Source organism: Copidosoma floridanum, unplaced genomic scaffold (genome assembly GCF_036245765.1).
Source record: "Copidosoma floridanum isolate Cflo_tuat_1 unplaced genomic scaffold, Cflo_Japanese_pri ptg000029l, whole genome shotgun sequence".
In the NCBI taxonomy this organism is placed as follows: Eukaryota; Metazoa; Arthropoda; class Insecta; order Hymenoptera; family Encyrtidae; genus Copidosoma; species Copidosoma floridanum.
Window position 1 is genome coordinate 6,413,764 of NW_028321906.1, and position 19,213 is coordinate 6,432,976.

Below are 19,213 nucleotides of genomic sequence, written 5' to 3' on the forward strand. Positions count from 1 at the left end.
TATATTTAACATTCACAACAAATTGACGAAATGTCAAGAGTGGAAAGCTTCTTTTGACCTAATTAAGCAGTTTTAAGGATCTAAAATTGACAATCATATAAAAAAATACTAAACGAATGGTTGTATTAAAATATGGCTGTAATATGAAAGCAAATTAGTTGAAAAAAAAAAAAAAAAAAATTCTCAGCTACGTAGATGTACATTCAGATGAAAAAATCGTAACCGATTGTTCAAACACTACCGATCAACTTAAAATTGAGCTGTACAACAGAAAAAAAAAAAAAAAGAAAAGCACAGCAACTACCTCTTCTTCGTTCCCTCTCTCGCATCACTGTTTCTTTGTCCCATCCTCCAATTCTCCGTTCCTCGTCTCTCCGCGATACCGGTCTCTCTCTTGACCACCAGTCGGTGAGTGAGCTCCCGCACATGTAGGCACGAGCAATATCCCCCCACACACTTGCGAGCGCGCGCTCTCTGAAATTCCACCGCAACGGCATTATATATGGCTCAGTGTCAGACGAGCCAGCAGCTTGCTCGCTACTTCATAAATACCTCTACTCTTTCTTCGAGCCTTTGTTGGCGTTGCTTCGTATACGCGATCGTTCCATCCCACATCGTGGTACCTACGTAGTTTCAACAACCGTACACCGTTGGTGCACATAAGTCCACCCAGCACACGAAGCAAGGTATGTACGACGTTTCTCTCTCTCTATACTTATACCTACTCGCTTGGATGGACAATTGGTACAAGGTTTGCACAACGCACTTTTAGTGCCACTCGAAAACTGACCAGACTCGTTTCTGCATCTACATGCGCAGGGGGTGATTTCGCGATAGTTCGACCACCCCTCGATACGTACACCGTGTATATTCACCCCGTGGCGTTCCAACGGTTAATTTGGTTGGTGCCCATAGGGACGCGCGGTGATGTCGGCGCGACCAAAGCCGAAAATAGCCTTGTGTCTCTCCCTGCCGTGACGAGAAAGTCTCTCGTGTGTGTGTGTGTGTGTTTGCGGCCGCGAGAGTCTCGACTCGGGAGATTACTCCAAATTTGTTTTCCGAGCTCGTATCCCCGTAAATGTACCTTTTGGCATGGGAACTCGCTTTAACGGATCAATGAATTTCTTCCCGATTTCATCGGTATACTCGTGCGCGAATCGGTAAAATACCTATCAAATATTCCTCTCCACTAGATATAGATGTGGGTGTCCAGGATTTTATTGTTTCGCAAAGACCGCAAGCGTACATTTGTTGAGAATACTCTTAACCTTGACTCCATCACCTTTGCGGGCGTGTATGTCGTCACAATACAAGAGCAAAGTCTCCTTTTTTTGTCCCTGTATGGGTGCACACGGTTATGCGTGTCAATTGCAGAGCTCCCTATCGGGCTGATTGACGTAGATCGTTTTGCCAAACGAGCAGGATCGCGTTTCCGTGGATCATAGCAGCAGCCGTGACTCGGTCGATCCTTGAGATCGGTATACGCAGCGAGATGCGTTTTGTTTGTTTCTCCCTGCTCGAGTAAACTATGGTCGCCGGTAACCAGTTTTGCGTATTTTTTTTTTTTTCCTGCATTGGATGAGTGTCTTTTGGACAACAAAAGAAAAAAAATTCCGATTGGAGCACAAATTAGAGCTTACTAATTAACGACCTGATATTAATAGAGTTATTTTTTTCCGAGTACGATTCGTCATCGACAACCAATTTATAATAATAAGTTAAATATATCGATTGATGCGACTTTTCGGAATGTTGATGTCTTCCGTAAGTTAGTTATTAAAGACAAAGTGACAAATCGTACACTCTAAACAAAATGGTTCCGTTTTCATTTGGTTGTTAACTGATGAACACACTTTTAAATTATTGTTTTCTTTCAAAAAACCGAGCTTTTCTTACAAAAGCCTGGAAAAAAGAAAAGGAGGAGCCCACGCCCAACACAAGTAACACCTCACCGCGTCACCTTTATTTTTAGTAAAAATTGTCCATAGGGAGACGATTTGCTGCTCATTCTTCTGCAATTATGAGCAATAACGTGATTGGCAAATTCACGTCACGCGTCTCTCTGTGCGTAATATCGTGCACTCGATCTTTTCCGGGGCAATTGCTGTGTAGTAGTTTTCTCATTGGGGCCGAGCTGGAGTGCATATAGAGCTCGTGTAACCGATGTTTAATAGGATGATTGGTGGTTTATTCATATTCCATAAAATTTGAGTATCCACTTGATAATTTTAAATGCTATGACTGCAGATAAAAAAATCAACTGCAGGTGAAAAAAAAAAAAAAAAAAAAACAGAGATCGGTATGGAACTTGATACCAAGTATCTTCGAGCGAAAAGTCGATGTTGATGCTATTGTTCGTCTGAAGAGTATAATAACTCCATAATTCATGAGAAACTATTTTTCATCGCAATCGCTTGTACGGAGATTAATTTAATGACAACAACAACAAAGCGTCCTCGTGAGAGAGCGTGAACTCTTCAAAGGCAGTACAGTGGTCGATTAAGTAAAGGCCAGCCAGCCAAGCTTGCTGACCTTTCTTTGGCATATTATGCGTCGTGCGCTCAAAAACACCGTCTCTCGATTCGACACGTTCATTTATTTTAATTCCATCGTATTATTCTCGTTCTTTTAAAAATTCGAAGGATAAGGTCAGAGTTTTTTTGGTGTAAATCTGGATGTCGTTCGATGGTAAAAAAAAGGCCAATGACCAAAAAGGTGATTCAGTCTTTTTGACTATCCGCGTTGGCTGGACTCGGTTTTTTTTTGGAGCCATTTTTTTATCTTTACTATTTTTTCAGCTTTTGGAAAATTCCGAAAGAAATCCAATTTTTTTTAGCAACTACTTAGCTTTATCGAGCGACAAGCCGTACTATTTGGCGTAGAAATTGGCAAAAATGTACTGCACGTAAACACCAAGTCTTCCTACGTCACTTGCATTTGATTAACAAACAATCAAGTGTTGCACTCACATGTACCCTTTTTTTTTAAATTTAATTATTTGCCTCTGATTTCGTAGGAAATTTCAGGACCACTGCAGGTGTGCTTTTTATTTTTCTTTTGAGACATTGTGCGGGTAATTAGCGCGACAACTCGAGGAAAGCACGACGAGACGAAGAAGAAGCCAACTTTTCGTCTCATGTCTCGTTTATCTGTTGCAGGTCCAAAATGACAAATACGGGCACGGCGATCGCCGTTTTTCTGGCGATACTACTTGGCGCCTACAACGCGGATGCCTACTCCAGTGAGTATATTTTTTCTCCCTCAACATAGCGTTGTTCGAAAAATATAAAAACTCCGGACATCGGGGAAAAATTTCCGCTCAGACGCATAGGCGTAGTTTCGCCTGTTGCGATTATTGCCAATTATAAATCAAACGCCAAGACCAATTTACGTGGCTGCAAAGTAATGCAAATGCAAAAAATAATTTCCATCCACTGAGAAGTACCACTACACGTATACGTACCAAACGGGCAATATGAATACGGTTTCACGCGTGATCGGTGATGCTTATGAAATTAATCGATTATCAACTACAGAAGCCAAGTTAAGAGCGCCGTGATGTGTGCACGGGTGGACCGAGTGAGATCGATGGGATCTTGACGTCAGACATTTATTCCGGACTGCAATGAACGCCCGAGTGTTTTAAAAGTATAGACGCCGGTAGTACGTCAGTGGGCGCGCGAATATATCGGAAAACATTGCGCTGAAAGGACATGCAGGTGGTGAGCGTTGGAAAAAAAAGAAAAAAGTTTTTTTTTTTTTTCTCTCCGTGCGCACTGTCCATAGGGCGCCTATTTATATAAAATGTCATTCCAAAGGTCGCTCTCTCGGGTTACGATGATTTTTTTTTTCTCGTTGGGTAACCAGTGATTATTTCAGTGCTCTCGAGAGATCTACAACGCGTATGGCGCAATTAATTCTCCATAAATTTTTTTTTTTTTTTTTTTTTTTCATACCCAACGCAAGTAATCTCGAATGTGTAATTACCTCGTATAATAGTGGGAGCGTGAAACATATTATTTTATGCGACAATGATTGTTCGCGCAACACCCGACTGCCGTCTGGACATCTGATAATTGTAATGGTAGTACCTATACCTCGAGATCACCGGATTACTCGTACACAGTCCTTCGAAATGATAATGGGAACCCAACGAGATTTAAATTGTCAACTGACAACAACGTACACCGCTTAAGTATACCGATCGTACCGATCGGGGGCTGTTTTACGTCGCGGAGCTGTTGGTTGTGAAAATCGATCTCCATCCGAAAATAATCGCGCGTCACGCAAATTGAATAATAATTAGCCGTGTTGTAAGCGTTGAGCCGCGTTATTTCACGTCGTCGCGTGTGTACGTTGCCTATACCAAGCGATCGATTATCCAGCCGCCTCGAGTCGATCGATCGGCTGGGCTTCTGGTGTTATCGCGTCAGGCGCGAATATATAGATTTATGCGACAGTGGAAACTGAAAATGTATTTTCGTGGGTAAGTGACGACGTTTTTTTTGCTCGCCCTCGCGTGAAAGAAGGCTTTTCCCCTCTGGTGCAACTGAATGTTTTTCATCGATTGGTTTTTTACCTCGACTGGATGTGGAACATTTACGAGTAAACGAATTGTCCACTTTTTTGATGTTACTCTGTTCTTTATCAAGTCCTGCATAGATTTAAGGAAAAAAGACTGGTGTAAACAAAAACTCTTTGGCCCACTTTTAAAATCCAGCCATTAATTTTAAATCAAATTCCAAATTCAATAACCAAATAGCATTTAGTCCCTAAACCCGTAGTAATTAAAATACAAGCTTGGCATAACCAACTATAAATTATCAATCGAATCGGTTAAAACCATTTTCGGGACAGTTAGATATTGTTATCAATGCCAAGCGAAATATTCAATCATGTTCTCCGTTGAATCCACCCTCTTTTTCTTTACTCTCGAAAAAATAAAATAAAATCGACTCCCCAGAATATGGCAGGAGCTGCAAGGACATCGGGTGTCGATCCAGCGAAGTATGCGTGATGGCCGAGGACCCCTGCACCATCCATCGGCCAGACTCGTGCGGTAGCTATCCAACTTGCAAGAAAATCAGCCAACCAGGTAAGAACTCCACACCCCATCCTATATGCTGACGTTTGTGCTTTAGTTTCTCTATGTCTGTTAACTCTTTTTTCTCGACTTTAACTATTGGCTTGAATCATTCGAGACTCATTCACTCTCTGTTTATAAGACATATTGGTTTTTGGCTTTCCTGTATTCACAATTTCATTCGCCCATCAAGCCCTTGTGGAAATATCGCGAGTTACTTTTGGGTACCTTTGACTTCTCAACTAAAAACTCGGTAATGCTGTACGTACTTACATTACATTTTAATTGTAAAATAATAAAAAAAAAGAGCACTTGTTATCCTCGGTTTAATTGTACTTTGATTATTTTTGCATCGAAGTATACAACCGCCCAGAAGTACCGAGTACAATAAAACTGTTGATCCAAACAATGACCGATGAACAAACGTTAATTGCCCCTAAACGGAGGAGATTTTCCACACATTTCCCACACGGTCGAGAGCACGCGATATTTTTGCAGCACAATAACACACCCACGATACCTATATGTACGCGTCTTCTTAGACGCGCGTTGCATAACATCCGTTCGCGATAATATAAATATATAGCCGTACACACGAGCGTGTACCAAAGAATAAATGATGCGCTCTCATTATTACCAAGATCCATAACATGTCACCATCTCATACACACACACATTTAAATTAAAGTGTACAGAATCATCTCCTCGCACTGTCTCTATGTAATCAGCCGCTCCGCACGTGACTCTGTTAGCCGCAAATAAAAAAAAAATCTCTCTCCTTTCGTGACGTTTGCTCGCAAGCTCGATGTTTTTCGTGTCCCACGATCGCTGCGAGATAAATACTTTTTTTTTCTCTTTGCAACACAGCATCACGTCCGTTCCCGCGAAATGCTCGTATACCGGCCGTACGTGGGTGCGCGAATGAATAAAGCTTGCACAGCAGAAACGAGCGAAATAGTTTCCCTTTCCTCCCGTTTTCTCTCTCTCTGCTCGTCCGATTTACACCGATACGCACACACACCTGTTTGAAAAATTCTTCTCATTCATGCGTAGTAGAAGCCAGCATGTTTTTAAAGTAGAGATGTTTTGGTTTTCGTGTTGTAGGGGTTGGAGAGTGACCTTTACTGTTTTTCTTTTTAATAAATACACGTAAAATACGATGCATGCCATTAGCATTAGTCAGTAGCGGGAGAAGTAGCCTTAGTGGTGATAGCATATAGACACTGATTGCACCTGTTTGATATGGTTGCTGTTGATTCCCTCCCACGCAAACCTTTTTTCTTTTTTTTACCATCGCGATCTATTGTACACACAACAAATAATACAAGCGCCACAGAGACTGTACGGAAGGAAAAAAAAAAAAAAATTCCAAATGTAAATAATTGAAAAGACGATGATCCACGAGCCGCACACTGCTACAAACTACATATTATGTATACGCACATTGCACGAACTATGTCTCCTGTCTACGTAACCAAGTGTGGTGTCATTATGTCTCTGTGTATGTCTAACAACAACAAAATCCGTGATGTAACAAAACCCTGCTGTGGTGGGATTCTGTGTCGCTTTTTTCTTTGTCCTCCTCGCGAAGACACCCAGAGAAACAAACTTTGAACGAATAAGGGCAAAAAAAGGCCAAAACAATCTCGCTACGGCTTACTTGAAGATGAGACGGGTGCGCTTCAAGGAACTCCTTCTCTGGCTGGACTTCGTGGTAGTCGAGACATGAAACGAAGCAAAAAAATAAAAAAGCAATAGACGTAGTTACGCTATAGCTTCACGCCAAAAGTGGAAAAAAAGAGAAAAGAAACACGAGAACCGCAATTTTGCAGTGTCCAGCTCTTCGGGTGGATCGACGAGTGGCCAGCAATTGGGCACGGAAATGAACAACAATAACTACCCGCCCCAGGTGCCGGCAGACCCGAGCGGCTCCCGCTACGCCAACTCGAACCCCTACGGCAACGCCAACGCACCACCGGCGGACGAGGTCAACAACCCGTACGGCAACCATCCCAACAACAATCCAGTCTATCCGCCCTACCCCAGCAACAACAACCACAATAACAACGGGTACCCGCCCTACCCGAGCGGTAACAACAGGCCCGGCGCGCCCGTCGACCAGTACGGGTACCCGGTCTACCCGCCCACGCAGTACCGCCCCGAGCAGAGCAACAACCGTTACCCCAACGCCTATCCCCAGCACAACATGCCCCAGCACAGTCCGGGCTGGGGCAACGGCTACCCGAACACGATCCACCGAAGGAACGGCGCTGCCCTTTCCACCGTTTCCACCTTGGCTCTCCTCGTGCCCCTAGCTCTGGCCGTTCTTGGCTGCAGGTTGATAGCGGCGTAGGTGCCATCACCTGAAATGGCAAACGTGCGTCTTTTCGATCGCATTCGCGTGTTGTACATATATAAAAGGAGTATACCCCAATCGCGCGAGGACTCGGTGCGTTAATCGTGGCGGGTCATACCTACCGAGGGAGCGAACGTTTTTTTGTTTTTCCCTCCAAAGCGCAACAGCCCGAAATCGAATCGACTGGTGTTACGGTCCGTTCCATGCCTTCTCTACTTTTCGGGGGATTTTTACCAAACAGTTTCGATCTATAGATCCTAAGAAGGTAACATTTAGTCTTATTTCTCTACCAAAAGCTTTGACATGCTTGTGTATGACAATCGAGTGCGTGAGATTATATATGTCATTTCGGCGTTTTCGAAATTAACTATTTAATCAAATTTAGAGATAATATATACGTGTGCGCGTGTGGTTACGAAAGGGCTCGGAGATTGTCCCTGCGAGTAAAATAATTTTTTCAGTCAAAGAGAAATGTAACATAATAATATATGTATATATTTATAATGCGTATACCAATTCCTGTACTCAAAGAGCGCATGTGCCTTAATTGTTTCGAGATATTTTGTACGTATTATTTTCAAAACGACGGATGACGCCCTTGAGATTCCTTTTATGGGGACGACACGTAATATCACCCCTATCGAATCAGTGCTGTATGAGTGTCGAGTTTCTCTTTGTATCGTTGAGCTCAAATTAGTTGTACAAAGACTCCAGTATTACATCTTCCATTATTATGCATTTTCGTTCTTTTTTTTGTTTTTTTTTTTATTTTAGCTGCAGTGCAATTGTATACGTTAACTATGGTGAGAAAACTAAGAAAAATAATAAACAATTTGAATCCTACGAGAAAGTCTTTGAAATTATTGTCATCGGAAAACCTGTTGAATCGACATGTTGGCTAGTTACAGTGCGCTAACGCGGTTGCTCGGATTACCAAAACACGCTCGATCTTCCGTGTTATCGCCTCGACCTCAGTGACCCATCACACTACACTTGCGACGCACAACATTGGCCTCTAAAGGAAAACGATAAATACTTATCACATGAAAAGTTGAAGTGAAAATCTAAATTTTTCGCATTTAATGTGTTGTAACGTTGGACTGATGAGCATTTTTCCGGATTACTATCATTTTAACTTGAAAGTTTTGCCTTGATATCGCTTTCTCGATCAAGTACAGCATTCCGTAAAATTCAAAGACAAAATCCGACGCTCCCGCATCCAAGGAGAAAGCGACGATTTCATGTATCATTCATTTCATTTTTTTTTCTTTTTTCTTTATCAAGCAAAACAAGTCGAGCTTTAAGTAAATGGGGGGAAAAAAAATTGCTGAGCTTCAAAACTAACAAAAAGCACAAACAACAACAAAAAATGGCAAATTCGACAGCTGCAGATGGAAGAAAGTCACCCAATCGTCCATACGTACCTCCACCGAGAGTAGTAACACCGAGACCCACGCCACCAACACCACCACCCCGTGGCGGGTCTTCGTTCGGTGGTCGTTACAACGGTCAATCCGGTGGTCGCAATTCCATCGGGTCGGGTTCGATTTTCGATCGTCTGTTTGGCGGCGATGCCAGCCGAACGAGACCGAGCGTCTCCGGAGGTGGAGGTAAATTCTACGACAGAACGACCAGCAGACCTGCTTACCATCCCGGGGGTAAGGGGTACTACGACACCAAAGTATCCACGGATAGCAAAGGCAACAAAGAGTGGAGATTTTCGGGGTAGACGGAGTGGAGAGCCACTACGTTACAATAATTGTCATACCTGCGGTCATCGGATAGATTTACACGTGGTTGAAGCTTTTGTAAAAAGTTTAGAACTCACTTTTAAAGCTAAAATTTGTTTTTCATCCGTTTTCAATTGTATCGAGAAAAGTAAGATGAACAAGAGGGTAAAATCTTTACTAATTGGACGAATGTTTACCGATACAAAGATATTTGTAATTAACGCGTAAGTTTTGTTTGCGTAAACAAAAGTCAAATGTAATTATACATCATGTACTTATCGAAACAAACAATTTACGTCTAGAAAAAAAAAAAATTATGGAAACGTATTGTTATTCACCTTGAATCACATCTCAACCTGAAACCAGTGCCAGTACAACATAAAACACATATGATTTTTTCTTACATATTATAATATTGTTTTATACTGATAATGTAACATGTAATGTCAATAAATGTACTACTCTATTGGAAAATTGTAATCCCTGCAATAAAAAATATTACTTCCGAATGTAATAAAATTTATATGAATCAATGTAAACCACCCAAAAATTACCTTGTTACCTATGTAATGTTAGCATGTACAATCTTAGTAAATACTCTACAGCTAATCGTCATTTGATAAATAAAGGACGACAAAGTTTGTGACATGGGGTTATTGCGCTCACGTAATTTGCTTTTTCGAAAAACGCTTCACACTTTCATAAGACACACACACACACACACACACACACATATCTGTGAATTCACGCTGACTCGATCATTACACTCTCAACAATCTGCATTTAAAACGATTAACTTTCGTAAGCACGGTCACGGATGAACACGCATGTATCAGGTGGCATCTATCCAAGTATTTTCCTTTCTTTCTGGTCAAAGTTGTTGGCTCGTAATCACAGTTTCTACGAGTAATAATCACAAGCAAAACCTTGACGAAATGTTTGCAGAAGGTGGTGGAGGCGAAGAAAAGAATACAAACGGAGGAGGAGATGCTCAAAGCCCAAGTGGCGCTTCCGACTCGTCTCAACCCGCTGCAGCTCCCAACTCTGCTCCTGGTTCCGGTTACCCGTCGGGTTCAGGCTATCCGGATTCAGGCCCAACGAAAAGTAGTCCCAAACCATCGGGTTACCCGGGATATCCCTCGGGAAGTGGATACCCGACAGAGTTAAAAACAGCACCCACCCCAAGCCAGTCCGGTTACCCAGGATACCCCTCGGGAGGTGGTTATCCTGCCGATTCGAAAGCTCCCAGCCAATATGGTTACCCCGGTTACCCGTCCAGCAATACGAGAGCCCCGCCATCCGGCTATCCGGGGTATCCGGCATCAGGTTCTGGATACCCTTCGGGCTCGGGCTATCCAAACTCGGACCCTTCGTTGCACAGGACCACTTCGAGCGTAAACAACGCCGGTTATCCAGCACAGGGTCCTCCTTACGGCAGCCCTTACGGAGCTTATCCAGGACCCCCCCAACATGGATACAATCCCAATTATCCTCCACCGCCACAGGGGTATCCCAATCAAGGGGGATACAACCCAAATTATCCACCTCAGCAGGGTGGCTATCCGGGTGGTTATAGTCCGAATCAACAGCCAGTGACGAAAAAACCATCCTTTGCCGATAAGCTCGCAAGTTTCGCCAAACAAGCCGCCAAGCAAGTTATAACGCAAGCCATCATGGACAAGGTATCCTCGAATCTGAAATTTTGATTTTTTGCTTTTTAGCGCAGTGTGCGTTTTAGATGATCTGTAATGAATTATATCGTACGTAGTAGAGAATGGATGGTGCATTGATGTTGAGCATCAATCATATTAAGTCAATAGTGTGTTAACTATTATTAAAATTGATTTTTATAATAGTTTCTCTGAATGTTGTTAATAAATTATTGGTTCCATGAAACTCATACTTTTACCATGAGTGTTGATCTTCAAGTTCGATAGCTACATGATATCAATAAAACAATTATTTGTAACAAATGTCAAAGTTGAATTGTGAAAATTTTACAAAATTAATCACTATAAGATCTTTTTAATCCACGACTGATTAGTCGAAAAATCATCCAATCTGTACACCCGACTGCCGATAAATAGAACTGGTATATATATTTTATATCTAAAATTTTTCTCCGGAAGCCGGGGAGCAACTGTAGCAAAACTTGTCTGGGCAACCGCTCGATGTCTCTGACAGTTGCACCAAATGTACTTAATACATCGATGTTTGATTAAAATAAAATTTTGTTTATAATTGTTTTTGAATTATCATACACTTTATCACTTGCAAATTTTTTGCAAAAATTTCAGAAAAAAATGTATACAGTTATCTATCAAACTTGACACTTTACTTAATTATTTATTCAATTAGAAAAGTAATAATTTGAAAGGTATCACGTTATTTTTAAGAGATGTAATATTCAATCAGTTTATCTTAGGAAAAGGATTCTCAGAACTATCACTTGTGCACTTTGGAGACAATAGTTTATTTTTGTACTATAATTTAATGAATCAATGTATTTAATACGTCTAGGAATCATATAAAATTATATTGGCTCTCATAATCTTAAAATAAAGAGGCCTTACTTGTTATACATCATTGATACTACGTTTATTGTTAAAAAGCCATTCGCTACAACTCTTGCAGCGGTTGTTCGAAATTTCATTGATTGAGTACCGACAAAGGAAAAAGATAGGTATTGCCTCACAAGGTACGTAATCTCAAAGTGAGGAACACTTGAGTAATTTGCTAGCGGTTAATAAAATGGCTTGAATTCGTCAAAATATTGACACAATTACTAATGCACTAAAAAAAGGTGTGCCACTTTGGTTTTCCCCGCATTCCATTTCTCTCTCAATGTTAATTTCAAGGTGTTCCCAAATTTCACACTTACAATGCAAAAATTAATTTTCCAAAAGTATGTAAAGCCCAACGTATGTGTACATAACTTCATGAATGGCTTATTAATCTTAAGCAGATGTCTAATGAACTATGATAATCTATTGCACGATATAATACGTCATTTCTACTAAAAGTGGGTATGAATGCTTTGGTAAATTCCGAAAATTCTTGAATAATACGATCTATTTATCGATGAGTAGGATGAGGTAAATTAATTTCATGTTTGTCAAAGATGCAAGGAAAAGTACGTGACTTAAGTTTAATAAAATGTACTTTAAATAAATAAAATATCAATGTTAATGACTATACATATATATATAAATAGATAATGATTTTGTAGCCGTAACATGCCTATTTAAGGCGTAGAAAAAATAATTCTGATCCTCATAATCTCCAATTTAATGGGTATAATTTTATTTTTATTCTAGATATTACAACGCTTGCAATTTTCTTCATTATTTTAAAAAAGTACTAAACTTATATATTCGTAAACACAGACGTTATCCGAAATCATAGATGACGATTTCCGTCTTAGAAGCAAAGTTAAGTCTATCTATTCACTACGGAAAAAAAAACAAGGACAAAAGAGAATTCAATCAGATGTTTGGAAAAAGCATTAAAGCTTGAAAGGTGAGGCTTCATCGAGTATTTAAATGCCGTACAACCGAGGCTTTTCGTTCATTGCCAGGTGGAAAAGCTGTTAAGTAGTTCGCATTTTGCTTTTTTCTTTTTTTTTGGCAAAGTGTTTCGCTTCGTCTTACATCCATACCAATACGGTGTTTACAACTCTAGTGCAAAAAAGTCGATCTAACGTAAAGGTACGTAAAACGTACTTACGTAAATAGTATAATCAAATATAAATGTTGCGATATTATCAAACTAGAAACCTGACTATTTGACTTTCAACATTTTAAGTTGATTTTAACGCTTTACTTAAATTACGTTTAAATTTTTTAATGGAATGCTCAAATCACAAAGTTTTTTTTGTTTAGTTTCGAATGTAGTGTGTTTTTTAACTGTATGGAGTAGAGATGAAAACGCAAAAAGTTCAATTAATGTATTTCGATTGTTCACTATAACTTTTAAACAAAAGATAATTTTTTCAATATTTTTTACTTGAAAGTTGAGCTCCAGGTATTTTTTAACGAATAAAAAAATCTAGGATTTTTTTTATCTTGTACTCAATATGCTTTGGCCTTTACAGGTATAAAATGGCAAGAGTAAGCGGTATGGTTATTGTTGTATCTTTGGCAGTCCTTTTTTGCGCCAACGTTGCTGATGCCTTTACCAGTAAGTACTAATCAATAAATTTTTACCCGTAACTTGAAAAACATTTTTGCACTCATTTAATTAAATGTAATTATTGGATACTGCTGAAAAAGAAAAAAAACTCTAAAAAATTTTTAAGAAAGTAACATTTTGTGGACACTAAAGATAAAATTATTCCCTAGAATATGGCAGGGGATGCAAGGATATCAGCTGCTTCCCGAACGAGGAATGTGTAATGGCCAGGGACCCATGCATACCGGGTGTCATAGGTAAATGTGGTCTCTATCCAACTTGCCAAGAAAAGAGCCAACCAGGTAAGAATTTCACACCCAATCCTATTCATATTTCTGCTCTATTATTTCTCTTCGTTAATTTAAAACCTTTTTCTTGAATGACTTGTTTTCTCTATTAATACTCCGTCTTTTTGTACTTCAACTTCATTTATTTATAAAATTGTTGGGGATGTAATAAGAACCATTTTTTTAACGTGATTCCTCAAAGGTGATGAAAAAAATTTATAAAACTGACACATTTTACTAACTTTTCGATTTTCAAAATGCTCACTTTTCGCATCAACGATAAACTTTGAAGTCATTTTTGTACCACTTTTTTTTTTATTTACTCTTGCTGTAATTGCACACTGATTGACTTGCGAGTATTGCACGAAAATTTTATAAACTATGCATATATAAATTGCTGTAAAGTTAATAAAAACTTTGAAACTGAAATAACCCAATACAAATAAAAACAAACCATTAACCCAAACAGAAAAACCTGAAGCAGTGCCAGAAATACCTCCTGAGCATGATAATTTATTGAAAAATTCTGCTAAGACTCACCATGGGATAGATTTGGAAGCTATCGACGATTTTGAGCTAGAACTTGACAACTTCAATCAGAAACAAACGGCGTCTCAGAAGATGGAGTAAAGAATTTCGGGTTTGATCTACAGAAGAGACATTGCACAACTACTGATCATCAGCTGTACACAATATTAAAGGTTTTATGACTTACTAATTAAGATTGTTAAAGGTGTGACTAGCTTCACTATATGTTTTTTGTTTTTTTTTGTTTTTTTTGTTCTCTTCATCACATAAATATTAAGATAAACGCATTGATGAACAATTAATTTAATTTCGCTTCACAGAAATAATAATAAAATACAATATATATATATCAAATCACTTCAACCACAAACACAATTGTTTCACTTGTTTTATGATATAGAGTTACAAAAGCTACTGTTATTTATCTTGTCACAATATTTTAAATTCATGATGTAATATGTAATGTCAATAAAATTTCCTAGTAAAAATATTGCTTCTGTATTTGATAAAAATATTCCTAATTTATTTGTGAATTAACTTACTATTTAAATATACTTTATTTCAGAAGATCAGATCCAAAACATTCTTGTATATTGTTCGGTTTGATTGTTCACTGAAAACCATTTGTTGTCAATACTTTGAACTGTTTTTTTAAATTGCACTTTCAATGATAAAATTTGTATCCATTAGCTATTAATATGTAGTAAATATTATTAAAAATTCTCCGCAATTTTTTAAAAAATTTGATTTCAAAAAAGCAAATTCTTAAAAATGTCTTTCTCCGAAATTAATGTATTTTATGGCATTTGGTAGTACAGTAGGAGAAAATTTGGCGCACATTGGCAAGAGTTTTTAAAGCCTACCGAGGCGATTTTTAGCGCATTACCAAGTGGAGTAACCACTAGTTCGGATCTTCCGTTCAGTCTCTTAGTGGTGGCATTAATTAAAATACGCACGGTTTTTATAAGTGTAAGGTACAGAAATAGTTACTACATTGATCTCGTTTTCTGTCACAGGCTTTTTTTGCGAATCACAAATATATTAGTTCATTTCAACAAAATATTTTCAAGCTTACTCAAATACTCTTTGTGCTATTTATTCAAATAAATTTTTATTAGCATTAAAAAATCAATTTTATTATTAATTATTTAGTTGACCATCGAATACAGAAGTTGAAAGGAGTTTCGTCTCGTTTTATACCGAAAAAAAGTAAAGACATGATGTAAGCATTAGTTGGTCTTTAACTTGACCATTTATATTTTTATAGCTTTTATGCGAACTCATTTGTAATTTATCTACTTTGACGTACTGTAGGTGTAAACTGCCAAAAGTAAGCAGAATTGCTTTTGCTATTTTATTAGCAGTACTTTTTTACGTCAATAATTCGGAGGCTTTTTCAAGTAAGTATCAATTAACAATTTTTTCTCCTTAATTTAACAAAAGTTTTAAATTTAAATACTCACTGCTGTTACTATTATGTCAAGAGTCGAAATCTATACTTTATGCTAATTCACACGTCTCACATGAAACAACTGTGCATAAGTAAATTTAATATTATAGACGCTTTCCAAATCAAAGGTTTTTAAAAAGTTTTAAAACTGTTACCAATACTAATATAAGTACAAAAATAATGTGTGCGAAATTTCAAATCGTTTTACCACGTACTTATTTTAATATTATCGTCAGAAAAATTACTTTTTTTGCCATTGGAATTGAAGAAACAGTGCAAAAAATAAATAGTAACACTTTTTTTAATTATTGCAAGTATTACCATATAATACTATAAAACGATTAAAAGCCAATGAAAACTATCTCTTGTAATGAAGAAACACAAATAATTTTTCAAAATTTTTCTACCATCTCATTTTCAAATAACAGTTATATAAAAAAAAACAAGCTTTTTTGCTTGGTTTTAAAAAATATTGAAGAAACACTCGTGGATGATATAACGCTGGGTTGACAACTTTTAACAGCCTGTGTTACAGATACAAATCTGTCGGTTTTCCAGCTCGTAATTGTTGCTTCTTCTTGTCAGTTACATCCATCACGTAACCTAAATATTATATACTTATGTATACAGATGTTTGACCTATATATAATAGGAAATAACTTCCTTTATGAACATAAAATGATTTTTTTTTCTTTGAAAATTTTTATTTTGGGTGTGTATCTTTACCACAGTTAAAGAGGAGATTACAGGCATAATTAAAATCCAAAAAAAAAAAAAAAAATAAATGTAACAATTAATGCGCTTGATGCAATAAGAAAAACTTGGTGTAAAATAACTCCTCAGAATACGGCAGGACCTGCCAGGACATCATCTGTCCCTCTAGTTATGAATGTGTTATCAAAGAAGACCTTTGCCCTCCCGGAAAGACCACCAAATGCGGAAAATATCCAGATTGTAAGAAAGTAAACAAACCAGGTTAGGATACATTTTATAATATATTGATATTAGTCAATTTTTATTTTTGATGTATGTATTAATTTTCGGCAATGTAACCGTAACTTTTGGCAGCAGTGATTCGTCCACTCTTTTAACTGCTGTTGGCTTGCACGTGAACCGTTTATACTAAAGTTACTGTTTTTTTTTGTTTTTTGTTTTTTTCCTGAAAAATTTCCCTAATACCTTTCAAGTTTGCTATACAACTCGATAAAATTGATATTTTTTTATAGAATTGTTTCAATTTTTCCTCCAACAATACTAGTATAATCTTTCCTTCTGTCATATTCTTCATCACTTTAATGGCATGCTCTGTATCTACTAATTAACTCGGTATTTGTGAACCATTACTATTTGGATACGTATATATCTTAGAACGATTGAACAATTAACTTGAAAATATACACAATCATTCGTTTTTAAAAATAAAAAAAGTTCTTACATCTGATTAAAATTAATTGTAATTTGATAGTTTTAGAGAAGAGAAAACAATCGAGTTACGATGGTCCGCACTCATCTGTACCACAACAACCAATAACAGCAAATGAGGAAGCACAACTAATTGTTCATGTTAGCCAATTTTTTCCTAATGTTCCATCTAACGGTCAAAAGGCCGGTCTTGATGAAACAGATCGTAAGTTTATCGATGACTGGTTAAACAATCATGGCACACTACCGAAGCCGAGCACTTCAGGAGGTGATTACGATAAGGCGACCAAACGCCCTATTTTCATTTTCAAGAAAATAGATGACATTATGAAGAGAGTGAAGGAAGTGGTTATTAACTGGTTCTAATTTCTCGGGGAAAAAAATCACAAAAAAAAAGAGATTTTAGATGTGGGACTCTGGATAACTTTTGCTCTGTAATCATACAATTTTCCTTTTTTTTTACTATCATGTCTTGAATAGCTTTTACTTCTCGTTCATTCGAGTGTCTTTTTTTAGTTTAAGTCTTTGGACCATCAAAAAGTCTAAAATTTCCTCCTAATAAAACTTTCCACGCATGCTGTATGTTATATTCTTATGTTTACTTAATCGTGACGTACTTGACAATATTTTTTTTTTAAAAGTACTCTATATTATATTCATATTAAAATATACTAAAATAATATTTGATAAATATAAATATGAAGATAAACCCTTTGATAAAATATTGGTGTAATTTCACTTTACCGAAGTAATGAAATAATTTCTCAAAAGGGGCGGAACCGTTTGGCATCGCTGGGGACGATACTGCAGGTTTGAAGGCGGCCATGATCGGGTTTTTCAATAATAAAAACTTGGATGAAAATTTAAAATATTTTATAGATACAATAGAAAAAACTTATACGGTTTACAAACGAAATAACAGTCAGCAAATGCTATACCCACCATCGTTCCAGGATAACATTTTGGAAAGTTTGGCAGCTGCAAGCCACTGGAACAGCAGATTTTTCCAAGTAGAAATTTACGGAAAAGACGCACGTGAAACAGCTCACCCTGTCTCAAACAGGCACCATCAATACAAACGGACTCCTACGGGATGCATAAACTCTCCGAACACATTCATGCAAGTCATAAAATTCGCCCATAGGCACAAAATAGAAGTATACCAAAATTGAAAACAACATGGAATACGGTTCAAAAGGCGCCTAAAACGGCTGACTGATGCAAATCTCACAATGGAGTCGATACAATGCCAACTCCTTAAAAAAAAGGGGCGAAAGTACTTTTAGGTAATAGACAGATTGAGACAAACCCAGGAAAAATAGAAGCCGTGAGAAACTATCCAAGGCCAACCAAAATAAAATCATTTCTTGGCCCACCAAGATATTACCGGCGCTTTATAAAATCGCACGGACGCTTTTGGAACTAAACAGAAAAACAGCTGCATTGAGATGAGAAGCATTTTCGGACGCACTTCTCACGTCATTCATAAATCAGCAGTAAGCATTACTGCCGAGAATGGCGGACTTCACGGTCAGTTTCAGGCATTACAACCGATGATTGATGGTATTAAAGCCTAAATATCAATTATAGCCTAAATTTCCAAGCGAGAACATATATCCTGTAGAAGAGAAGAATCATTCAACATATTAAGGGATATTAAGCACTTATGCATAACGCATATTAACAGATATTAAGAGATTATGATCTTGAACGCAAAACCTGTATTTACAAATATACAAACCCCTTCCAAAAAGAAACCTTTCAAAAATCCCATTCAGTCCCATTTTGGAACGTTCGAAAAAAAAATGCTGTGTACCGCAAATTGATATCAGGTAAAATTACGCCTTAAATATAATAGCAACAGCTATACACCCAACCAACATATCCTCTATGATCCACTAAAGCGAAGCACGCAATCAAGGGTACAAAATAATAGTAATATACAGATCGTTAGGCAAAAAATTTTTTTAGTATTTTCTCCTTCTTTAATATTTCCCGTAAAAGTGCTTACTCCTGGAAGAGGAGGGAGCAATTATTAAAATTAACATCTCCTAACAATGGAACTTTTCAATCTGCGTATAATACGAAGCTACCGATTGAATGAACTTCAAAGAGATTTCAGGCCCAGCAAGTTATGTGATACGTCTGATATAATTTAATTTCGAATTCTTAAATCACATCGTTAGC

At 37.7% G+C, this 19,213-nt stretch overlaps 2 protein-coding genes across 3 annotated transcripts; both read left to right on the forward strand.

The window, feature by feature from the left end:
* Positions 1-524: 524 nt before the first annotated feature.
* LOC106641851 (uncharacterized) lies at positions 525-11,065 on the forward strand. 2 transcript variants are annotated; one of them, XM_014356402.3, is made up of 4 exons: positions 525-686; positions 3,159-3,241; positions 4,964-5,095; positions 10,115-11,065. In XM_014356402.3, the coding sequence occupies exons 2-4, from the start codon at positions 3,166-3,168 to the stop codon at positions 10,873-10,875; spliced, it is 969 nt and encodes a 322-aa protein (XP_014211888.2). In that variant the 5' UTR covers positions 525-686; positions 3,159-3,165; the 3' UTR covers positions 10,876-11,065. The 2 variants fall into 2 exon arrangements, with proteins under 2 accessions (XP_014211888.2, XP_014211890.2); XM_014356404.3 differs by lacking the exon at positions 10,115-11,065 and adding an exon at positions 6,916-8,289.
* Positions 11,066-15,296: 4,231 nt separating this feature from the next.
* LOC106641831 (uncharacterized) lies at positions 15,297-17,409 on the forward strand. The gene is made up of 4 exons (XM_014356364.2): positions 15,297-15,376; positions 15,469-15,554; positions 16,448-16,579; positions 17,070-17,409. The coding sequence occupies exons 1-4, from the start codon at positions 15,372-15,374 to the stop codon at positions 17,390-17,392; spliced, it is 546 nt and encodes a 181-aa protein (XP_014211850.2). The 5' UTR covers positions 15,297-15,371; the 3' UTR covers positions 17,393-17,409.
* Positions 17,410-19,213: the final 1,804 nt, after the last annotated feature.